At 37.9% G+C, this 20631-nt stretch overlaps 2 protein-coding genes and 1 non-coding gene across 4 annotated transcripts; 2 read left to right on the plus strand and 1 right to left on the minus strand.

Moving 5' to 3' along the window:
* Positions 1–2050: 2050 nt before the first annotated feature.
* On the plus strand, positions 2051–2123 carry TRNAV-UAC (transfer RNA valine (anticodon UAC)). The gene has a single exon. It is a non-coding gene; the product is annotated as a tRNA-Val (tRNA).
* Positions 2124–2877: 754 nt separating this feature from the next.
* LOC104088074 (uncharacterized) lies at positions 2878–6580 on the minus strand. 2 transcript variants are annotated; one of them, XM_009592690.4, is made up of 2 exons: positions 6286–6580; positions 2878–3173 (listed from the first exon to the last, which is right to left on the minus strand). In XM_009592690.4, the coding sequence occupies exons 1-2, from the start codon at positions 6530–6532 to the stop codon at positions 2938–2940; spliced, it is 483 nt and encodes a 160-aa protein (XP_009590985.1). In that variant the 5' UTR covers positions 6533–6580; the 3' UTR covers positions 2878–2937. The 2 variants fall into 2 exon arrangements, with proteins under 2 accessions (XP_009590985.1, XP_009590986.1); XM_009592691.4 differs by having other exon boundaries at positions 2878–3167; positions 6286–6575.
* Positions 6581–11394: 4814 nt separating this feature from the next.
* On the plus strand, positions 11395–12123 carry LOC138893644 (uncharacterized). Its single transcript, XM_070178290.1, has one exon. The coding sequence runs from the start codon at positions 11395–11397 to the stop codon at positions 12121–12123; it is 729 nt and encodes a 242-aa protein (XP_070034391.1).
* The last annotated feature ends 8508 nt before the right edge of the window (positions 12124–20631 follow it).

A 20631-nucleotide genomic window follows, 5' to 3' on the forward strand; every position in this document is an offset into this window, starting at 1 on the left:
CTTGGCAAAGGGACATTGTCCCATATCGGAGGAAGAAAAGGCTTTTGATGGGTATATATATAATTGCTCTTCTTCTAGCTCTTAAAGAGTTAAGAAGAAGGCAAGCCTCGCGTCGTCGCTCGCTCGCTTGGCTCGGCTCGGCTTCTGCTTTGGATTTGGATTTGGATTTGGTCAAAGATCGATTGATTGATTAATCTTTTTAGACAAAATTTCTTTTAATTATTTAATTATTTAATTAAATAATTAATGAAAAATTCAATCCGGAATAACCAATGACCCGCGACCCGGTTCGGTCAGACCTATTTTTTTTCCCGGATTATTCCAGCAATATTTCAAATAACCATGTTCCAACAGCCATGGCTATTTCTGAAAGGTTGCAAACCTTTTCAGTTTCTGAAAGGTTGCAAATATTTTCAGAAACAATGCCAGCAACTCTATAAATAGAGTTTAAATCCCAGAATCTTTCCTTACGAATTTTTCTGAGCTTCTTCTTCTTCTTCTTCTTCTTCTGCACAAAAATTTCACTGTGTTTTACAGCCTTCGAGTGGCTCGTTGTTCACCTGCGTTTTGGTACCAACACTTCGGTGAGTTAAATCGTTCTATCCTGGGAGGATATATTCCAGCACCTCGGGTACTTGAGGGGAATAATTTTCTTAAGGACACAGTGTGTATTCAGTGGGCTCGATTTATTCTTATACTGTTTTCCAAAATTTATTTCGTTAAACAAGTATTACTAACTTTCTGTTTTATTTTTTCAGAAAGTTTAATTATTTATTACAGCAATACAGAATTATAACAATATCTACCGTCACTAAAACTTCTATCATGAGAAATAGTAACACAAAAACCATGACCGATACCAATTAATAGCTATTTGGCAAGCGTATCCAAGCCAAAAGTATTTTTTTTTAAATATTGTTTTTCCAAAGTTGAAGTATTTGGCCAAGTTTTTAGAGGAAAAAAAGTATTTTTAGTAGAAGCAGAAGCAGTTTTGGATAAGAAAAAAAAAAGTAGCTTCTCTCCAAAAGCGCTTTTGAGAAAAATACACTTAGAGTCCGTTTGGATTGGCTTAAAAAAAGTAGCTTTTAAGTACAAGTGCTTAAAAGCACTTTTTAAGTGTTGGAGCTGGTTTTATAAATAAGCAGTTACGTGTTTGGATAAAAGTGTTGGAGCCGGAAAAAGGCTATTGAAGTATTTGGTAAACAAGTGTTAGTAAACACTTTTTCTGTTAAAATTATTGAAATATCCTTAAAGCTTTTAAACCTATAAAGAAGCTTATTACTATAATATTTTATTCTAAATAATATGAATACATAATAATTAATATTTTAATTCACTTTCAATTTAAAAAATTAAAAGTTGTATGAAATGAAAAGAAAATAGTTGGGTACTACTTCAAGTAATCTCATCACAAAGAGTAGCGACGGATAAAGAAAAATTATTAAAAAATAAAAAATGGGAAGCAAACGAATCGTTACCATCTGGAGAAGAATGGGAAAGAAAAAGAGTAAAATGAAGAAAGCATATGCTACAATTTCTGGAGGAAGAAGAAAGCAGAGGCTACAATTTCAAGTTTTCTACTGAGGGAGGGGTAATTTCGATATTAAGAAAAATTATAAGGGATAAAAATATAATATCTTTGGTCAAAGCAATATAACTTTTAAGTCAATTTCGTAAAAGTTGGGTTTACCCAACTTGTTGGTTTTGAATTTTTTTAAGCGGATGTTAACTTTTTTGAAGCCCTTTTTTGGTTGCCAAACACTTTCAAAAGTAAAAAAGTGCTTAAAAGCTGATCAAACCAGCTTTTAAGCCCATCCAAACAGGCTCTTAGAAGAAGCAGTTTTTAAAAATTTGGACAAACACTAATTGCTCCTCAAAAATATTTTTTAAGTAAATTAGCCAAACACAAATTGCTTCTCACCAAAAGTACTTTAGAAAAAAATACTTCTCAAAATAAGCTGATTTTTGCAGCTTGGCCAAACAGGTTATAAGGATCATGTATTATGATTTTAGTATAAATTATTTCAATAACATCATCATTTGCAAACAGGTTGCTGTGGTGTAGTGGTTATCACGTTAGTCTTACACACTAAAGGTCCCCAGTTCGATCCTGGGCAGCAACAATTTATTTTGTTTTTCTACATTAAATTTCTTCGTTTTTACATGAGTATGTGCACATTACTTGCTTAACCTTCCAAAAGATACAGAATAAGCTTTGCTTTGGCATTCAAATTCTTTTTTCATTTTTCTTTTAATCGTTAGATTTTAGCGTTCTTTTTTTTTTGGATATTTCAGCCATTTGCCCTTTTTTTGTTGTCCCTATTGTATTTTAGATGGAGTGATCTAGGAGGCGAAAAATCTTACCTTTACTTAGAGAGAAGTCTATTCCTAGTTCAAGAGAAAGTGTGGACTTTCCTTTAGCTACGGACCTTGAAAATAATTTGTTTTGCCACTTTATTTTCCTCCACCAATCTATTCTTTATTTACTTGCTTAGCTTTGCAAGAAGGCACGCATGCTTTTATTTTGCACTCAAACTCTACCATTTTCAGTGTGCTTTATTTTTCAGATTGTACTGTGCTTTTTTTGGACATTTCCTAGTATTCTCCTGTTTCAATTTGAGGGCATATTACATACCCCACCATTTCAATTTATGTAAATCTATTTCCTTTTTAGTCCGTGCCAAAATAAATGACTACTTTCTATATTTGAAAATAATTTACGTTTATGAAACGATTTATAGCCTCTTTTTTCTTAAACTTCGTGTCCAGTTAAATAAGTTCACATAAATTAGAACGGAAGGAGGGAGCATAATAATGGTGAAATATCAAGGCTAGTTGTGAATGCAATTTATCCCAGCCAAACGTTTGTAAGGAAAGTTAGAAATCTCTGTTGCACATTAAAGAATATGATCAGCTGCTGAATCAGAAAAAATAATACTATTCCATGTCAAAATCCAAATACATTCTATAGGCATTTCGATCTGAAGAGTAATAGCCCTCTACTAGAGTATCCACTTGAAAACCAAGTTTCTTGTATAGCTGCATTGCAGGAGTCCTTGTAGGATCTACATGAAGCGATATCCGATGAACATTTCTTGTTCTGCATTTCTGCACTGCCGCCTTGAGCAAATTTTCTCCATAGCCTTGTCCCCTGTAATTCTCTTTCACTGATGCTTATTTCCAGCCACAGAGGAAGGATGCATCAGTTAACGAACGAATATTTTTTATTTGTCAAAAGAAAAAGGAAACATTGTAAATGAACGAACTTCTCTGTCTCAATCTGTGCTGATTTATGCAGGCAATGAGAAAACAAACAGGAAAGCGACAGGCATATAGTAGAAAAAAACCCTTTAAACCTTTTAATGAAGTTACAACAACTACGCCTCAGTCCAAAACAAGTTGGAGTCGACCATATGAATCCTCACTCACCATGTTTCTCCATTTAAATTCCTCAAAGGTTAAGTCATATTTTTTTTTGGATAAAAGATCATGATAAGAAATTCACAACCACTGAGAGAATCAAAGCAATTCTTTAAGACGGAAAAGAAGAAAAAAAAATCACAAGCAGGGCGGTTTTATCTTCTATGCAAATGATGATAGACAATGCATACTGACCTATCAGGAATACTCAATAAAAATACCAATTCACCTGTTTTCTTTCCCGAGCAGTTTAATATGATGAGGGTCAGAGAAAGATTTAATTGAACTCTCCTGTAAAATTCCTTCAAACAAACTACTAGCTATTGCAAGGTTCAATGTTCCTCAATAGTAGCTAATTAAGCTTTAGTCATCCTAATTTGAGTAGCAGGTTTTAAACAAGGTCAGATTTTGGTCAGCTTGAAATAGCCTACCAAGTCATGCAAATCCTCAGTAGCCAAACTAATGATTATGGAGGCATGGTTTTTTTACTGACGATGGTGTCCAGGCCACAGCTATGCACACTTAGACTATTCCACAGGATACCTGCTACCTCTCACTAGCACTTGTATCGGGTTACTACGGCAGCATCTCTTTTACAAATTACAATTGCTAAACCCCCTGTTCAATTCTTTGTTCCGGAGGTGCCAACACATCATTATTAACATATCAGCTTGCTCGAAGAGGAAAAATGCATGACACTTCTCTAATTTATTAGACCTGGCTCATCCAATCCAGCTATATTGAAGTGCATTGAAAGAGCAAAAGCAACTTTTCTTACCCATCTGTTCACACATATTAGAACTTGTTTTGCAAATGCCTTCAAGTATATTCTTCTTAGAAAGACAACTTGATTATAGATTCAGGCTCTCCGAATAAGTATCTTTATGTTTTGAATGCTCAAGCTATAGTCACATTCACACTCCTGACTGTGCTTTCTCATATGCTACGTCACATCAGACATGAGTTCCACATGAGTCATGATCATAACTTTCTATCCGACATCACCAATTGGTCCTATCCACATCTCACCTAGAACTGGTGCAATCCCATGAATTCAACTTCTTCATGCCAAAATTTGTCCTCAACCTAATTGTGAGTCACATTGGTACAAGCTTCATAGACCAGGATATCAACAACGATTACAAGCACAGTAATGTTTTGGAAAATTACTGTGCACTGGATTATTTATTTTTTCTCCATCCCAAACTTTATATGTTTACCAGTAGTTGCTCAAGTTAGACGGCTTACAAAGAGGCAATAGTTTCCTATGTTGCGCTGGCTCTCCAAATATGTTGATGCACCTGTGTCGGATCCTCCAAAAATGCACTACTTTTGGAGGATCCGACACGCACTAGGGGACATTTTCGGAGAGTCCGAGCAGCATAGATAGTTGCCATTGCCAGTTATTAATCTTATAGGCCGTGGGAATAAGTGCCGCAAAATAGGCAGTTATTGCCTCCGCTCTTAAGCCTAGAGACTCATCTTCATTTAGTTTACTATTCAACTTCCCCCACTCCCTAGTTGTACAGGTACGGACCAAAAGCTTCATCTTATCATATTTAAGAAATCGCTAGGCAGTCGAACTAGAAGAAGCATACCGCTAGCGTGAAAGACGTCGGCTTCTCTAGGAAAGTTGGCCCAATTCCTCTTCATTCGTTTTGATTTCTGCTGCTTTAGCTGTTATGAAATCATTTACTGAAACAAAAAAGAATCCTCCTCTTGAGGTCATTTACCAAGCCCAAACCATGCTCATGGGAGAAAAAGTATTTTATATGTGTCTTTTAGATCTAATCTAGTAGCAATTTAGCTGAAACTTCCAGTTTACACTGTGAGATAGCAATCAATCAAATGTTACTTGGTAATTGCAGAAGAATACTATCTCAACTTTCCAGCAAAACATTTGGATGTAGTCGAAAAAATTACACCTTAAATTCAGTCCCAGACCAAAATTTGGAGTGTTACAATAAAAATCCCACAGTCATCAACAAGAACTGATTAATCTTTGACTTCATCCCTAATCCCATGCCATCAATTTTAGGATACCTCAATCAGTGAATGTATTTTATCTTCTTTTACATTTTCAAAAAGCTATTTTCCTAATATCAGCTTATAGACTCCAATCCAAGAACAACAACAATGACTACAACGCCTCACTCCCAGACAAGTTAGGTTGGCTATATAAATCTCATTAACCATGATTCTTCAATTAAATTATATCAGGCAAATATTAAGTAGAATAAAAATAAAAATAAAGAGTATTAGAAGCAGAGGCAGGGCTAGGATTTAAGACTTATGGCTTCAATATTCTAATTCTTTTAATTTACTAGGTTATAAATTAATAATTTGTGCCTAATTCAATTATTTTTTAAGACAAATATAGGGTACGGACAAAAGTTATTGGGTTCAGATCCGAAGGGCTAGCTCCACCCCTGATTAGTTCAATATATTTTCTATTAGTATAAAAATCTTTGAAAGGGCTAAAAGACTCTAAAAAGCATAACAGTTAGGGATCTTTTAGTATGGTGGATAAGCTAAAATAATCACTACCGCCTTATCCTTTATTTGGTTACTGATTAAAAATAATACCGGAATAACTTATATATGACAGAGTGTAGAATAGTAATTCTAGAATAAGTTGTCACATGACAAAGTAGTAAAATTGACTATCCCAGCATTAATACAACATACCAAATAGTAAGTAATACCAGAATAACTAATCTCAGCATAACTTGTCTTCAAACCAAACGATCCCTTTAAGTAATCATACCAACTCCAATCAAAGAACAATAAGATAAATTCAAGAATAAGACCAACTACTAACAGGAAAATTTAAGCAAGATGAAAAGGGATTCACTTTATTCAGACCTGCTAATTTAGTGATGCAAGCACAAAGGGAAGAAGGCCAAGAGTACATGACATAACCAGCAATATCTACACCACCCACTTGGGTATAGAGCAACCCACTGTTCTTCTTTCTGAGTTCTTCATCAAAGGATCTAGCCAAAGATTCGTGTTTAGGGAAAATCTTCTTCTCTATTCTCACTATTTCGTCAACTACCTTAGCCCAGTTTGGTGAGTTTCTCTGCAGTTCAACTATCACTCCCGTTTCCATTTCTTGGATTTCCTAAGTCTCTGCTGGGTCATAAAACCCTATAAATGAATGATTTTGATTTTTTGACTTGCCTTTCAACACGTGCAAATTTTATGGTTAAAAATGTTATCCTAAGACAAGCAAAGTACGAAGAGACGAGGTGTCATATTTAGTTTTATCCAGTATTTTTAATATTTAGCAAAAATATTCGTTACTCTATTAAAATTAATATAAAAAAATATTTTTATCCTTTTTTTCACAAGTGATGTATCCTTTACACTTATACTGCACATATAAAGTGCAAATACATGACATTTTGTCCTTAATATTTACACAGCATTAATGAAGTAAAGGACACCACGTCCTTAATATTTACACAACACTCATAAAGATATTTTTACCCTTTTTTCATGAGTGTCATGTCCTTAACATTTACACCGCATATATGAAGTTAAGGACATGAGGTCCTAAAGTTTAACAACAGAAGCTACAAATACAAGTTAAGGACATTACGTCCTTAACATTTACACAGCATACATGAAGTTAAGGACGTCATGTCCTTAACATTTACACTGCACATATGAAGTTAAAAATATGATATCCTAAAGTTTAACAACAGAAGGTGCAAATACATGATACTTTGTCTTTAATATTTACACAACATTCATGAAGTTAAGGACACCATGTCCTTAATATTTACACAACATCTATGTCTAGCACAGGGGTATTTTTGTCTGGGCGGGTAATAATTTATTAAGCACTGGCTAAAAAGTAAACACATTTTAAACAGTGACTAAAGAGTAAAGACATCTTAATTAGTGGTTAACTGTGGACTTCCTCCGCAAAGTACAATACTTGTTAAACTTGAAGTTTTGACCATAGAAAAAAATCAAGAATGGCATGGAAGTGTCCTATTTTTGTAAATCACTTGTTCAATTTTAGGTGTCACAATAACTATAGAGAGTCAAAATGAGCTTTTCTTAGATCATATTTTTATTCGTTTTAAATATATTAAATTGTTTACTATTATGACTTAGTGGTTTTTAAGCGGCCTCTGAATATATAAATTTTATTTAAAGAAATTTAAAAATTTTATGTTTAAATTCATCTCGAAAATTAGTTAATGTGACTATCGACCCGCACTATATTGCAATAAAGATGAATTGAAGGAGTAGTTCCTCATTCTATGACATCTGTATTATCTTAAAAGTTTTACTTTATTTTAGCAATTTAAAAAAAATATTTTTAACATTTTAAGAGTTAACAATTATAATGTACATTGTTTTTATACTGTTTATAAGCATATAAATTAGTTTTATACAATAACACATTTACAAAAAAAAAAAAGGAAAATTATTTTACATAATAATAAACAATTAGAAATTAGCTTTCAAGTTTCAAATGTAACACATGGGGTAGCTTTGGATGGAAAATGAGTCAAATTACTTCGTGACTCCTCGTATTTTTTGCTTGGATGGAAAATTAGTCAAATTTAAACACCAATCTATGTAACTAACCATCCACATATTCTACTATTGGTACAAGAAATCTACTTCCCCTAGGAGAAATGTCAAAATTTATTCCCGTATTATTTGAAATTTATCAATTTTGTCATTTGTTATACTTTTGATTCATTCATATTTCTTACCATTAGTAAATTATCTCGTATTTGTCATTGTTTTTAATGAAGCTCTAATATAAATGGTAAACTCCAAGTGCTCAAATTCTTGAAAAAAGTCCAAATTCACCCCTCAACTATTAACTATGGTTTACTCTCAAGCTAAAGCTCCATTTGGGGTTAAGGGCAAAAATGATATTTTTTCTTAACGGCAAGTTAATATTTGACCGAAGGTTTAATGGAGGGTGATGTTGTTTAATTTTTAATAGTACACGGGCAAAGTTGATCTTTTGCTTTCTTTTTCAATGACGGTGGTGTGAGAACCAACTTTTGTAAACTATGACTATTTGAGTACTTACTATATTTACCGGGACAAATATCAGTTAATTTTGCCCGCTAAGTCTTAAGCAAATCGGGAAAAATTATTGTTTACCCTAAAATCGGATAACAATTGAATTTATACGCGATTTTAAGGATACGTGATATAATTTGATACAAGTTGAGAAAATAGATCAATACTGAAATTAATCACGAGAAAATAAATACAAACCACAAAAATTGAACAGTCTTAGCCTTGAAGATTGGTCACCCTCGAGTTTGAAAATACTTCAATCAACAACAGAACAAGTTAACAAGATAACAAGAACCAGAAATGATCAATATATTGCTTCTTTGATGCCTGTTACAAATGATCAGACCTCCATTTTTATAGTAGGGGAGTCCTACTCTTGATATAATTCTATAAAAGGTAAAAATCTCGTGATTTGCTAATTAATCGGCCTCTCCCTGATACGTGCCGAGATTTTTGCCGTGATCTTCAACTGATCTCGGATGTTTCGGCCTTCCGTTATTTGGCTCGACAAAATTCCATCAATCTTGTTTGGTCCCGGAGTCACGAGCTCAACGATTCAACTTCGCGCCTGGGTTTGATATAATCCGGGGTCGAGTCCCGACCCATCACGTTTCGATCTCGACTAGTCATACAATATACAAACCCAATTTCGACCGTATACAGATAGTACCCTCATTTTCGGAGAGAAGACGACAGGAAACGATATGAACTTCTGAGCCTTGCTACGACAAACCATGACGTAAGCGACAAAAGGTTACTAAAATGTCTCGTCGGTCCAGTCTTCAAGGCATTAAATGTGTGTCAGTTGTTGGTCGGCCACTACGGGTTTTGAACCGCCATTTTGCAAACTATAAATACTTTACCCTTCCATCCATTAGAACTTTTACATTCAAACGCTTGTTCTTGTGTGCTTAAGAAAAATTTCATCACCTTCATCCTCTGATTTTCCAGCTTAAGTTCAAAATTTCTTCCTTTATAGTTTTCTGCAAATTTTTATAAACTATCCGCCAAATACACCTTCTCTTTCGTTAGTACCATCTTTTCACCCTTACTCAGAAGCAATGGCAAAAACTTCTAAATATGTCCCTCAAAAGGAAACTCTCTCTTCCTCGAGACCATCTGAAGAAGAAAAGGCCTCGTCTACTGTTGTCGAGGAAATGACACCGGAACACCCCTAAACTATGTTCGTTCCTATGGGGTGCCCAACTGGGGCTGACTTTAAGATCGAGAAAACCCCTTCCGTACCGGGTCGATGCGAGCCGGTCTCGAGGTACATATGCTCCATCACTGACGATCTCCTCCCCAAAGTCAAGGAAGACTGTAATTGGGCCGGTAAACATGTGGTGGTACCTACGCCTGAGGAATCAATCACTACCCACGTGGAGGGTTTTCTAAGTGTTTATACTTATCCCTTCACATTGGACCCTCTAGACCTATTTATCATTGCCATTTGCAAAAGGTATGAAGTGACGCCCGGGCAGATTCATCCTTCATTTTGGAGGATTGTTATTCTGCTTCTTTTCTTCGTGAGCAAGCTCGATAAGTGGCCCTTCACTATCGATCATATCATGCATCTGTACAGTCCTCGAATCTACCGAGGGGGACTGATAAAGCTTGCTCGTCGAGCTACTAAGGCCTCATTTTCGAGCATAGATGAGGACCGAGACCGAGGCTGGTTGGGCCGATTCATCCGAGTGAAGACCTCGGATCTAATCCCGGCCGAGGAAATGCCATTCCCCGAGAAATGGAACATGAAACATAAGTATAACTTCACTTTTATGATTTTGCTTACTGCTTTTCCCTTTTCTCTCAGCTAATCGGTGTTTCGTGGTGCAGCTGTCGCTTGGATGTCGGATGCAGTTCCTTGACTCAAGGAGTGGGTCGAGGTCATCGTATTACAGAAACCCTATTCCGAGTGTGCATGGTGCGAACTTTCAAAGGGCCGGTGGAAGGATCGTTCTCACGGTAAAATTCTTTCCTAGAACTGAAATCGTCATCTCTAAATCTCCTGCTCCAAAGTAGGATAAAAAGAAGAAAAGAAAAGAGGCTCCGAGTTCCCCGAACTCGGAGAAGAAGAAATCGAAAAAGAGGCAGGTGCACAAACCCAAAGAGAACATCGACGCTCTCCCATTGGACTTAGTCCGCTGATTAAGGGATAAGTCGAAAGAAGAAGAAGATTCTGAGATGGTGGTTCGGGTGCGAGCCCACACCATATTTTCCCAAGCTAGGGAGGCTGCTGAGAGGGCAGCGACCGAGGTCCCTAAATCAGAGAAGGTCAAGGCCGCTATGCCCCAAGCTAGGTAGGTCAAAGAGGAAGTCGAGGCCGATATTCCCCGAGCAGGAGAGAGTGCCCCGAAAGATGCGCTTGGGGCGATTGATCTCACCGGGTCTCCTCTATTCTCCGACTCCATGATTGACGAGGCCGGTATACTAAAGGATCATTCGCACGAGGGGCCTCAGGGGGCGGCAGATCTCAATAACTTCTTTGACGGCCTAAAGTCTATTGCCTTGGAGGATGTGACCGGGTTTGGTGATTTACCGGTGCCAAAGAAAGCACCATCTTTGGGAGCCAGTGGGCCTTCTTCGATCCCAAAGTTAGTGGATTAATTTCCGACTCTGAGTGCTGATCCCGATCGAAAATGGTCAATAGCTATCTTCGGTGGTTGGTGATCGAAGAGGACCAAGCCAAGATGGACGAGGTGGAAGCGTCCATCCTGTTCAACGAGGCTCAACAAGCGTTGAATCGGGTAACTTCGAGTGCCTCTTTACTTAGTACTTTAGATTTTAAGTTATAAATAATCGTAACATTCTTCCTTATGCTCGCAGGCCTCGGTACTCCACCACGAAACTTTCCTCTGATATCGGGAGGAGTTATCCCAACACGAGGCTGTGGTTCGAGAGCTAACCGAGAAGATGGACACCTATAAGATTCTCAGTGACAAACTTCAAGCCGAACTAGAAGCGACTCAAAAGGAATATACCGATCTGGTCAAGCATGTAAGACGAGTATGTGAACTTAGTGGTGACGATTCAGATATAATGGCTAATGACCCGAACCTACAGGTCCAGAAGAGACTTGGCCAGATCGAGCAACTCCATGTGGAGGTAGACACAGTGAAAGCTGAGGCCGAGGAATGGAAGAAGAATATGGACCGCCTGGCCTCAGAAAAGAAAACCGCCAGAGAACAACTAGCTTCTACTGAGGTCCAGCTTCGGGCTGCAAAAGAAAAAACCTTGGTGCAGGCTAAGAAAATCGAGGAGCTCCAATCCCAGCTGAACTCGGTTGTTTTTGGTCAAGAGAATCTGGCCAAGGAACTCAAGGCGGCCAAGTCGGAGGTGGTTGTGGCTAAGACCGAGGCTGATGATAAAGTAGCCCAGTTCAAGGTTGATGTCGAGGCGATTCAGGCGCAGACTAAAAACATGGTGAAGCATGCAAGGTGGAAAGCTCGAAGGGAAGCCCTCGTGGGAGTCCATGCTCATAACTTCGACATACTGGCTGAAATCGAGAATGCCAAGATATGTGAAGCCAGGGCCCGAAAGCTGACTTATCCCAAAGAAGATTTTGAGGGGTTAAGCGAGTTCGAAGGCGGGGAAGATCCCGATGGTGAAGATTTTACCTCCGATGGGGACCATGCCACTTAGGCCTTTAGATGTTTTTGTTTTTTGCATTTTTGTTGAGGCCGTTCGGCCTTTGTTAAAAAAAATTATCGGGCTGTTTGGCCCTTGTAAAAAGAATTTTGTTATGAATATATATAAGGCTTTCTTTCCCTTTCTCGGCTTTTGGTTTTTTCCCTTTGCATTCACAAAGATCAAAATGCCTTAGCACGAAATAATCAGATTATGTTCAGAAGTTCAAACAAAACTTTGCCTTTACTTAAGTCATTTTTTGGGGGTTCGGTGTTACTGGAAACTTCCTCCCAAAGTAAGCAGCTGAGATTATAGTTCGCCGAGGGCAGACTTTAGAATCGGTTATGAAAACTTTTCTTTTTTGAAGGCCTAGTTTTTTTTACGGGTCTCGGACGTTTCCGAGTCGGGTTAATGTGGCCGTAGACTTTAGTTCGGGAGCCACCCATTGGACTTGCTTTCCTGAGTTATCCGGGCTTGCCCAAGATAATAGTCCCCGAGTGGGGGTAGCCGTGGCCTTTAAAATTTTGGGGTTGCCTGATAGGTCTTATTCCCCCGAGGTCTAGTGGCTTGGGCCGTTCGAGTTTGTTTTCGGACGGCAGTCCCCGAGTGAGAGAGTGATTATTCGAACTCTGGTTATAAGTGGCCCTTGGGCTTGTTACCTTTAGGGGATCGAAAGTAGGAAATTCTTTAAGGAATGTAGAGAAGAAATTTTAAGACATATTAAATATAAGATAGTTGCAAAGAAGAGACTTCTCTTTATTCTTGTGCGTAATAAGGATGTATGTGTACATGCTTTTCGTCAGGGTTCGAGCAGTCTGTTTGGGCACGGTTCATTCGACCGTTTGACCCTTACATTGAATCCTATCAATCGAGACCCTTCAATCCTGAAATCTTTTTCCATGCTAAAGTTGACATCGGAGGGTAATTGCCCCCTAGTGTTCGAGGTTGATTGAAGTGAGGCCTCAGATATTGTTTTGATTGTCGTTAGCATTTCGTTTCTGGCCTTCGATTCTAAGTTAGCACGATTTACTTGTTGCCTCGTTAAAAAGCCTTGCCGAAAAACCCATTTGGGACATAACCGGTTCAAGGAAAAAAAGAGTGCAACGCGTGCTTTCAGACCTAAAGACTTCATGCTGCTTCTTGCCGATCACGTGCAAGTGTTAGTCCGAAATACAGATAAAAGAAAATGAATGAGGTTGTACCTTAGCAGTAATATCATTTTAGGTGAGCTATATTCCAATTGCTCGGTGACCTCGAGAATTTGGTATGGTCCTTCCTAGTTCGGACCCAACTTTCCTTCGTTCGGATTCCGGGTATTTAGTGAGACCTTCCTTAGTACTAAGTCCCCGATATTGAAGTATCGAAGGTTGGCTCTTCGATTGTAATACCTTTTGATCCGTTGCTTTTGGGCAGCCATTCGAACAAGGGCGGCTTCACGCCTTTCATCCAATAGCTCCAGGCTCGTATTCATGGTCTCGTCATTTAATTCCTTTGTTGCATATCAGAATCTGATACTTGGCTCCCCGACTTTGACCGGTATTAAATCTTCGGCACCGTAAACCAATGAGAATGGAGTGGCCCCGGTGCTGGACTTCGAGGTCGTACGATATGCCCAAAGGACTTTGGGCAAGATCTCCTTCCACTTTCCTTTGGCATCGATTAACCTTTTCTTAAGGTTTTGGAGTTTGGTCTTGTTGGTTGATTCGGCTGGTCCGTTCCCACTAGGGTGATAAGGTGTCGATATGATTCTTTTGATCTTGTGGTCTTCGAGAAACTTGGTCACTTTGATGCCGATAAATTGTTTCCCATTGTCACATACAATTTTGGATGGCATTCCGAACCGACATATGATGTGGTCCCAAATAAAGTCGATGACTTCCTTCTCCCTGACCTTCTCGTACGCCTATGCTTCAACCTACTTAGAAAAATAGTCAATCATAAACAAGATGCATTGAGCCTTACCCGGTGCTCATGGAAAGGAGCCGACGATGTCCATTCCCCACTTCATGAATGGCCATGGAAATAAAACTGAATGTAACAGTTCCCCAGGTTGGTGTATCATCGAAGCATGTCGTTGACATTCGTCACATCTTCGTACAAACTCCTTCGCATATTTTTCCATGCCGATCTAGTAATAGCCTGAATGATTTCCACAGGTGCCCTCGTTGACTTCCCTCAGAACGTACTCGGTATCTCTCGGTCCCAGACATATTGCTAGAGGGCCATCGAATATTTTTCTGAACAAGGTTCCGTCCTTGGATAAGCTGAAGCGGGCTGCTTTGGTGCACATGGATCTCGATTCTTTTGGATCTGAGGGCATTTTCTCGGTCTTTAAATACTCTACGTATTTATTTCTCCAATCCCAAGTTAGACTTATTGTGTTTATTTCGGTGTGATCTTCTTCTACTACCGATCTCATGAGTTGTATGACTGCCCCGAGTTGAGCTCGTTGTCTTCGACCGACGACCCTAAGTTTGCAAGGGCATCAGCCTTGCTATTTTGATCTCGAGGTACGTGCTGCAAAGTTCACTCTTTGAACCGATGTAATGTTACATGCATCTTATCTAGGTACCTTTGCATTCGTTCTTTTCTGACTTCGAACGTTCCATTGACTTGATTCACCACTATGAGGGAGTCACATTTAGCTTCAATCACTTCCGCTCCCAAGCTTTTGGCCTGTTCGAGACCTGCAATCATGGCCTCATATTCGGCCTCATTGTTAGTCAATTTCACAGTTCTAATCGATTTTTTAACTATATTTCTTGTGGGTGGATTCAGTACGATGCCAAGTCCGTACCCCTTTGCGTTCGAGGCACCGTCTGTAAAGAGGGTCTAGATTCCCGAAGACGTCCCTGAGTTTACCAATAACTCCCTTTCGACCTCGGTTATCAGAGCCGGCGTGAAGTCGGCCATGAAATCTGCCAAAATTTGAGACTTCATGGATGTCCGGGGTCGATACATAATATCGTACCCACTGATTTCTACAGCCCATTTGGCCAATCGTCCTGAGAGTTCGATTTTATGCATTATATTTCGTAATGGGTAAGTTGTCACAACACATATAGGATGGCACTGAAAATATGGTTTCAATTTTCTAGAGGCGCTTAGCAGAGTGAGCGTCAATTTTTCTAGGTGAGGATATCTAGTTTTAGCCTCACCCAAGGTCCTGCTAACATAATAAATTAGAAATTGCGTACCTTGTTCCTCCCGAACCAGGACTCCACTTACTGCTATTTCCGATACTGCCAAATACAAGTACAGTTGTTCGTCTACCCTCGGTGTGTGAAGCAGTGGTGGGATCGATAGGTATCGCTTAAGTTCTTCCAAGGCCCGTTGGCATTTCGGGGTCCATGTGAAGTTGTTTTTCTTCTTTAGTAACGAGAAAAATCGGTGGCTCTTATCAGAGGACCTTGAGATGAATCGTCCCAGGGTGCCAATACGCCCGGTTAGCCTTTGTACGGCCTTCACATTGTCCACTACCATGATATCTTCGATAGATTTGATCTTGTCGGAGTTGATCTTAATTCCTCGGTTGGATACCATGAATCCGAGAAATTTACCTGATCCGACTCCAAACGCACACTTTTCTAGAATCAGCTTTATGTTGTACTTCTTCAATATGGTGAAGGTTTCCTGCAAATGCTTTAAATGGTCCTATGCTAGCAGGGACTTAACTAACATATTGTCAATGTAAACTTCTATGAATTTTCCTATTTGTTCTTCGAACATCCGGTTTACTAGGTGTTGGTAAGTGGCACCGATATTTTTTAACCCAAACGGCATCACGTTGTAGCAGTATGTGCCATACCTAGTGATGAAAGAGGTTTTTTATTGATCATCCAGGTTCATTCGTATTTGGTTGTACCCAGAGTAGGTATCGAGAAAACTGAGGTTCTCGTGGCCGGTCGTGGCATCGATCATGCGATCGATGTTAGTCAAAGGGAAAGAGTCTTTGGGGCATGCCTTATTTAAATCTTTATAATCCACACACATTCTCAGTTTGTTCCCCTTTTTAGGTACTACTACTACTACGTTCGCTAACCATTTCGGGTATTTGACTTCCCGGATGGACCCTATTTTAAGGAGTTTAGTTGCCTCGTCCTTGATGAAAGCATGTTTGACCTCGGACTGGGGTCTCCTTTTCTGCTTGACCGGATGGAATTTTGGATCCAGGCTCAGCTTCTAATGAAGAAAGTGACTGATTTAGAGTACTCAGTTGTGCTTGATGCTAAATTTCGGAAGAAGATGTGGATTTTCATGTGTGTGATATTGGGATGTTTTGTTCTGTTCTTTGGATCAGGGGGAAATGATATGTAATGTTAGTGTTATTGTGGCTTAATTGTTATCTTTTGTTATGTAATGAAGCATTATGTTTTTATACAAGGATTTAATAAAGTCATTGCCGTTCATTTGAATGTTTGTATCTATGACTGAGTTTATTTGCTATGATAATTAGTTTGGTGTTGTCAAATAGGTGTCTAAGTAAACTGATATGGAGTTGTGGAAGTGTTTGAGAAATGACTATTATAACTGACTCATATATGCCCATGTACAATTCGAATTGGGTCTAACTTGCCCTCACAGATATATGTGGCTTTTTAAATCAGGTTTTGGATTTTTAAAATGCAAAAATATATTCCACATGGCTTTATGAGTCTTCCGTTAGTGATGAAGGACATATACAAGCCCATTTGTTGACGACAAAGGCAGATTAGAGACCAACTTTTAACGGAGGGCTAGTTTGTCCTATTTCATATAGTAAAGGGGCATTTTAGGCCCTTTTCCGTTAATTATATAATTCTTATTATAAATGGTTTGCTAATTTAATTAAAAATAAAACCTAATAAGATTTTTAGAACTTTGAGACATACCATTTTTTTTAAATTGAAGAACACAGTGTTACATCTCCTTTTCCTCTGTCCTCCCTTTGGGTCATATATCTCGGGGTGAACAACCTTTTGTAATCGATACCGAGGAACTAATTCCTACAAGAAAAGACTTTGTTTACTAATTCCTAGTAGAACAGACTTTGTTGTTAAACCAAAAAAGAAGACCAATGCTATAGGAAGGGATCGGACCAGGGGCAGATCTATGTGTAAAGGATGAGGTGCTACGTCACCCATAAGTTTTGATCGTGATTATGCAATAATATATATATATATATATATATATATATATATATATATATAGAAGAATGTGTGAAATAATTTAAGTGACACCTTCCTTACCAAAACGATTGTAGGTGCCATTGACAATGCACTGTCATTTCACCCAAGAGGCACAGTTTGAATCCAGAGTAGTACATTTTTCTTAGAAGTTTTGTTTGGTGCATTTAAGACGGCTATAATTATAGGAGCTTTACTCCTTTGCTTCTTTTTTCTCTTTCCTTAATTGATCGTCTTTTTTGTTTATTAGTAGTTCCTATTAACTTTTTCTTTGTTTATTACTATTTTTTTTTTAATTTCTTCTACTTTTTTTCTTTAAACATTAAACATAAAATATAAAAATCTTTTTCTTTCAAAAATCTATTATTTTCTCGTAACCCCCCCTCCCCCTTCCACTGTTGCACTTTCCCAACTCCTTCATGATTTATCAATAGACGACAAAAAAATAATTATTTTTTCCAGAAGCATAATCCGGTAAATCTATTTGCAGAAATCCTTGGGTGAAATGCAGAAATTCTTGAGTAAGTTACTGTTCTAATCAAGGATGAAAGCTTATTTTATTATGAGATTGCTCTAAAGTAGGATAATTGTATATAATATTGGGTGAGTTAATTTTCATAAAAAATAGTAAATTGAAAAATGTTTGTAAACTTGCTGTTTTAAAGTTTAGAGTGCTTATTAGTATAAGTTTTTTCCTTGAGTATCAAAATATAAATTGATAACGGGCCTTTTTTCTTATACAAAATGTATAATCCATAATAATTACGTAATATATTTGCTCGATCGATTTGTCTATATTAATTTCAAAGATGAATAACCCGAACCGAACCCCAACTAGACCAAACCGAATAACTTTATACCCTATTTAGACAATGTAAATTGTAGCATGGCTACGTTAAAAATTTTGTGACACCTGGAGTCTCTAAATCCTGGATCCGCCTCTGGATCGGACCCGCAATGTTTAAGTAATTTTAGAGACCCTTAGCTGCTGAGCGACAACTCTAAGTTGTGTCAAGAGTATTCGAGCTTTGACCCGTCAACACGGTCGTGTTCAACTGACCACCCTTGTATTACTGTAGCTCCCCCGACTAGTCCACTAAGACCGCCAGAACATGAAATCAACTGTTGTTTAGTAATGCCTAATGTAATAGCAGCTCATTATAGTCTGCTGTCCAAGACCTATAAAATTCCATCAATGTGTCATCTAGAGTCTTGTCTTGATTCTTGACTCGCTCCTTGCGTTGACCTTAGACTGAATCTTGATGCTGAACAATAGGCTATGAAACACCTAACTTGTTCTAGTTTAAACGGGCCAGGTCATGATCATTAGTTGGTTTGACTGAAATTTCAATGGGTTTTAAAGTGATCCATCAAACTATTGGGTCAAAAAGTGTTACTGAATGGGTCGAAATGCAACTGGAACCACATAAATAATGACTTCAAAAACAGATTTTAGCTTTCTTAGTTACTTTCACTAATCATTTTCTATATGAGAGCAGGAGGATTCTTAACCGACTGAAACAAGTTGGCATAGAGATCATAAGATTCATCAGGACAAGATATTAATTTCATTATTAAACCTTCATCAACTCGTAATTTATGTTACAAAATGGAGCATATTATATATATATCCTATCTACACATTTTAAAACTAAAAATGACGGCTTGAGGGTCAAAATAACAGACTTTTAAGGTCTTAAAATATAAAAATTTAATTAATCTTTAGAATGTCTTTAATGCATGTTGGAACAATGTCGTAAATGAGTTATAAGAGATGGAGATTCTCTATAATCTTCGCCACTGAAAAGAGAAACTTGGGAATTGGAAGCTCATAAAGAAAACTTGGGAATTGGAAGTTCATAAAGACTAAAGTTTTTCAAGGGAGTTCATAGTACAATCAGAAAAATTAATCTTGTTGAGAAATCGATGTCTTACTCCATAACTTTGAGGGAACGTAGCCTAATAATGAGTTCGGTCCAATTTGGACGCCCATTTAGGAGGTGCCAAACAGCCCCATCATTGATTTGAGATCTTGATAAGGTGAATACCTAGTGTATTCAATGGTAGGCATAATGAGTATAAGGATATAAAAAATAAGTCCACTTATTTAGTTCTATAATTCTACATTCTTTGCACTTATTATACGTACTCAGTTAAATTTTTAGATCTCTGCTAAGAATTTCAAATTCTATTAATAACAAATATTAGATCTAATTTCTAATCATTAATACGTAATTAAAATTCAAATAGAATTCAAATTCTTAATTTATTACAATTATTACAAGATGGGAGGGTGGGGAAGTCGCGAATTAGGGCAGAAGGTTAGTAAGTAGTCGAGTGCGTCCTTTGTATATACCAGTAGTATTAAGATTATTCTCATATTTTCTTACTCCAAATTTTTATCACTACATGCTGCTTCTTTCGTCTTTGTTTATCTTATCATCTTGTCTTGTTGTTGTGATTGCCTATGTGATAAGTAGGGATTTTAACTTGTGTACTGGTGTCTCTACCTCCCGACACCGCATTGCATCTTGTAATAGCTTTCATCATCATCAATACAATCATCAGCTTTCATCATCAATTGCTCATTTTTCGCTGCTCAATTGCTCACGATATTGGTTTTTCCGTACGGCATTGACAATCTAGTCTAGCGTACGGTGAGGACCTCAGTTGGCGCATAGCAACCGCACTGACATCGGTTGCTTAGCCTTACGTCGCCCTTCCAAGGAACTTCAGGAAGGCGCCGCGTAACAGTTGGTACAAAACACGCATCTAGACTTAGATATAAACCTAATTCCAAATCAATTAACTCTCTGTGGATTCGATCCCGACCTTATTGGGTAAAACTGCATCGACCATCCTCGCTACTCAATAGTAGTGCAGGCTTGGACCCGATCACTATGGTACTGCTTCCTTTTGCTTCTTTCCTTGAGCCGATTGTTCTATCAAAAACAGTTTTTCTATCTTCCCAAAGGTAGAAGTAAGATCTGTTTACACACTATCTCCTCAGACCTTACTTGTTGTGGGATTTGACTGGGTTTATTGTTATTGTTATTTTATTATTTATTTATATAATAACATAATAATAGATACAAATAGTAAATCGATGTACCTTTTCTATCACAAATTAAAACTTGGGATTTGGAATTTACTTGAGAAAAAAAAGGCGAGGAGTTAAGTCATGTTGGACGGATTGGGTTATGACCAGTTGTTTGATCCAAACAAACTTTGAACGAGTTGGTTATGACCAGTGTTTAAAAGGCATTTTCGGGGCAAGCCCTGGGGCAAGGCGCACCAAAAATGCCCCGAGACGATGGTGTGGGGCGAAAGTCTCAAGAGGCATACGCCCAGCAATTCG

Source organism: Nicotiana tomentosiformis, chromosome 6 (assembly GCF_000390325.3).
Source record: "Nicotiana tomentosiformis chromosome 6, ASM39032v3, whole genome shotgun sequence".
Lineage (NCBI taxonomy): Eukaryota > Viridiplantae > Streptophyta > Magnoliopsida > Solanales > Solanaceae > Nicotiana > Nicotiana tomentosiformis.

Excerpts from the sequence above, each read along its gene's own strand:
- LOC104088074 (XM_009592690.4), bottom strand. The coding sequence starts at position 6,532 with ATGGAAACGGGAGTGATAGTTGAACTGCAGAGAAACTCACCAAACTGG. Across the intron at positions 3,174-6,285 it reads TTGCATCACTAAATTAGCAG|CATCAGTGAAAGAGAATTAC; the intron begins GTCTGAATAAAG and ends GCTGGAAATAAG.
- LOC138893644 (XM_070178290.1), top strand. The coding sequence starts at position 11,395 with ATGGACACCTATAAGATTCTCAGTGACAAACTTCAAGCCGAACTAGAA.